The sequence below is a fragment of the Rhagoletis pomonella genome, unplaced genomic scaffold (assembly GCF_013731165.1).
Source record: "Rhagoletis pomonella isolate Grant_MI unplaced genomic scaffold, Rhpom_1.0 Rhpom_scaffold_00003, whole genome shotgun sequence".
In the NCBI taxonomy this organism is placed as follows: Eukaryota; Metazoa; Arthropoda; class Insecta; order Diptera; family Tephritidae; genus Rhagoletis; species Rhagoletis pomonella.
In genome coordinates, this window is record NW_023458557.1 from 10,918,357 (window position 1) to 10,921,796 (window position 3,440).

Sequence of the window (3,440 nt, forward strand, 5' to 3'; positions counted from 1 at the left end):
GCTAAACTTTTATATATAAAAGAAAAATAGCCAAAACTATTCAAAGTGTCACTTGACTGAATCAACTGACACAAGGGTATATCGAAAAGTAGTAAGCTACGCAGACGCAGTCGCGGGTATCAGTTAGTTTTTCTATAACAGTATAGCTCATTATATAACAAAAAACCATGAAAATCAAAATTTTTAACTAATTCAAAAATTCTAGCGGCATATTTGTAGACAAAATAATGTCTACTCCAAAGTTAGTTGCAGCTTTTTGACATTATTTTCAAGGAAATATCTGTCGAAAAAGCTGCAACTAACTTTATAGTCGACTTTATGTTGCCTACGAATATGCCCCAAACAATTTTATAAACTTTTCATACCAATTATAAACATTGTAATTAAAATTTCTAGAAAGGGTTTTTGTAAATTGCAACTTTGAAAGAAAAAGCAGTATAAAACTTCTGCTCTCAATATAAGCAGCGGCAGAACACCACATCTAATATGAAATTATAACTTTTAGAAATAGATATAGATTAAAGCAGTTGACTAGAACTTCTATGTTTCTTATAATCAATTTCTATTTGCAAAAGTTCTAATTTCATCTGAGCTTCTTTTACTTCGAGTGTATGCTTTTCTTTCGCCATTGCATGCTTGTCTACCGCCCTTTTGTTTTCTTCCTCCCAAAACAAATGATAGGAATCGAGAATGGTCTTATTTTTTTTCTGCTCTGATTTGACCTCCAGCTTATTAGCTTTTTTCGTCCGCAAACTAGTTGGATTCCATGAGCTCCAATCAAGTGTATTTTCCTGAAACAGTTTATATACACATATGTATATTAGGTAAAATTAATGGAAATACACTATAATATTATATTACAATCTCTGCGCCCTCAATAATCTCCACATCATTCGCTGTTTGACTTGGCATAGAGTCGTCCAAAGATTGTTGTTGTAGAAACCGTGCTTTTCCAAGCGAGGGGTTGAGGCGTATATCAATGTTTTGGTCTTTGATCGGGCTTTCCTTGATTGTTTCGGTAGCGGAGCGCAGATCCCCATTAATATCGTCCACATATTCGATTTCTTGAAAGGCTGAAATCATATACACATGTAATGAATATACTAGGGCTGAATAGAGGATATTGTGGAGATGGTCTTGGATTTGCATTTGCAAAATATGTGAGTTACGCGGTTTTGCAGACGATACGCGGCTTTGTACTTTAAACGGCGAAATGCAAAATCATATCCACAAGATTCTGAACAGCGCAATTGTCTTTTTAGCTCAGCACCAGATGGAAATCAAGCACAATTTTTAAGTTTTATATTTGTTTTTATCGCCGATGTTTTGACCTCAATTTAAGATCATCTTCAGGACTTGAAAACATCATTATGTATAAAAGCATTCATATGCACATGTTTATAAGCATTAAAAATAGCACAATTTGTTGAGTGTATAACTATGTATGTATGTCTCTAATGTAAGCCATAAACGTTGCGAGCGTTGGTTCAACTCGATTCGTAATCAAGTTGGACGTTTTGCCTACAAACAAATCTCACTGTGCAATCTCAATTTTACAATTTCATAGCTTCGGCATCCACATATAAACTTCATCACAAGCACAAACTCGGCTAAGTTATCCATTTGGGGTTATTTAGTGAACAAATACAACACACACAATGGGCGGTATGCATAAAACCCAAGCAAATGCTTTTTCTTAAAATGTCAAACCTTTTACTCAATTTGTTCAAATAAATTTAAGTGAAAGGTATGAAAATTTAAGAAAAAGCAATTGCTTCGTTTTTATGCATACGGCCCAATGTTTTTTGCTAAGTAGTTACCACGAAAATGATCACAAAAGTTGAGTTGAACAGCTTGCCAGAAAATCAAAAAATTTTGATCTTTCATACAACCAAGACACAACTTCATTCAACGGGCGCACACACGTTGCAAACTCGAGCACAACATCCTTAAGTTGAACCAAGGGTCGCAGCGTTTATGGCTTGCATTAGTCCTGAGGATCATCTCAAATAGAGGTCGAAATCTCAATGACAAAAATACAAATACACCAGTTAAAAATTATTCTTGATTTTCTTCTATCCTTAAGCTCAAAAAACAAATATATTGCTTGCAATTAACACCCAATCATAAGGATATAAACAATACACATGTACTGATTAATTCCCTTAATATTGATGTAGCAATAATGTCAATGAAATATCTTACCATCGCTGTCAAAATCATTGTCCAATCCTGTAGCAGATTGACCCATTAAAGCAGCCAACCTTTCTGTGTTGATGTCCCGCCGCTGCTTATATACTCCACCTCCTGTTTTATAAAGTTCCATTTTTTCTTCCGCCAAGCATTTTCTGGCCCTCCTCTTTAAGTTCTCATATTTTTCGCGTAAATTTTTTGCACCTCTCCTGATTCCAACTTGAGCCTCAAATTCGACGTCGATAGTTTCCCAGGCCTTCCGCTTTTTCTCCCAGGTCACTGCATCCGTTTTTTTATTTTCAATAAGATTTGCGTGCCGCTCCGCCAACGTAATTAACATATTTTCCTCAGTGCTAGTGAAATTTGGAAGCCTTCTTTGTTTGTTTTCCATTATTCTATACACAAATGAAAATTATTAAATAAGCAGCGTAAAACTTGGAAATGCGCGGGATGAAAATTATGAAATAAATGTAAACAAATGTCAGCTGTCATGCAGTTTTTATGTATTCACAAAGCAATTTGTGTGACCTTTTTCGTAAAATATTCACAATAATCAAAATAATCCGAAGTCAGCTAATTAGAACTTGGTGAAAATGAAACTGTCAATTCAAACTACCAGGTGGTTAACCAACCACGGGTTGAGGGTTATGTTAATCAGACATAGAGAAACCGGCCCTAAAGGCTCTGTTATGCATACTTGGCATTGCATGCACTGCTATACCATTTTTACGTAGAAATCAAAAACCAACAGACTTTTACGTATGTAATGCTGTGCGTTGGGTAACAGCTTACACGCGAAGCTCATTTAACAGATTCCTTATGTGACAACTCTCAAGCAATGCCAAGTATGCATAACAGAGCCTTAAGAGTCCCACGATGTTGGCGCCAGCATACGGAGATGACCTGTGGGGAGTTTAAAACGAGCATACATATGTACATGTCTGTCTTGTCTGTCTTGCCTAGTCCCAACACGGCAAAGGACAGGAATTGTGCCTTAACACGCTCTAATGCCACAGTTTGATCGTGAGTCAAGGCGTGTTGCACTGCATCAAAGGATAGATCTCCCTCGGCGGGTACAAGCTCTGAAACACCCGCACCATTCACACTTGCAGGCACTCCTCTACTCACAACACTCATATCAAAAGCTTTCCAGAAATCTATACCTAAGTAAACCTCTTGTTGCAAGCCAGGTACGATCAAGAACTCTAGATCGCGCGTTACATTATCCCACAAGACAGGGAGAGTGA

At 36.8% G+C, this 3,440-nt stretch overlaps 1 protein-coding gene across 2 annotated transcripts; it reads right to left on the minus strand.

Annotated features, from left to right (window-relative positions):
- Positions 1 to 332: 332 nt before the first annotated feature.
- LOC118735028 lies at positions 333 to 2,621 on the minus strand. 2 transcript variants are annotated; one of them, XM_036464621.1, is made up of 3 exons: positions 2,206 to 2,621; positions 862 to 1,073; positions 333 to 791 (listed from the first exon to the last, which is right to left on the minus strand). In XM_036464621.1, the coding sequence occupies exons 1-3, from the start codon at positions 2,582 to 2,584 to the stop codon at positions 519 to 521; spliced, it is 864 nt and encodes a 287-aa protein (XP_036320514.1). In that variant the 5' UTR covers positions 2,585 to 2,621; the 3' UTR covers positions 333 to 518. The 2 variants fall into 2 exon arrangements, 1 of the variants encoding a protein (XP_036320514.1); XR_004992496.1 differs by lacking the exon at positions 333 to 791 and having other exon boundaries at positions 987 to 1,073; positions 2,265 to 2,621.
- Positions 2,622 to 3,440: the final 819 nt, after the last annotated feature.

Bases quoted from the DNA above. Each gene is read 5' to 3' on its own strand.
- LOC118735028 (XM_036464621.1), bottom strand. From the start codon at position 2,584: ATGGAAAACAAACAAAGAAGGCTTCCAAATTTCACTAGCACTGAGGAA. The intron at 1,074-2,205 runs GTAAGATATTTC...ATATGATTTCAG, and splicing joins CAATGATTTTGACAGCGATG to CCTTTCAAGAAATCGAATAT. The intron at 792-861 runs GTAATATAATAT...AAACTGTTTCAG, and splicing joins TTATTGAGGGCGCAGAGATT to GAAAATACACTTGATTGGAG.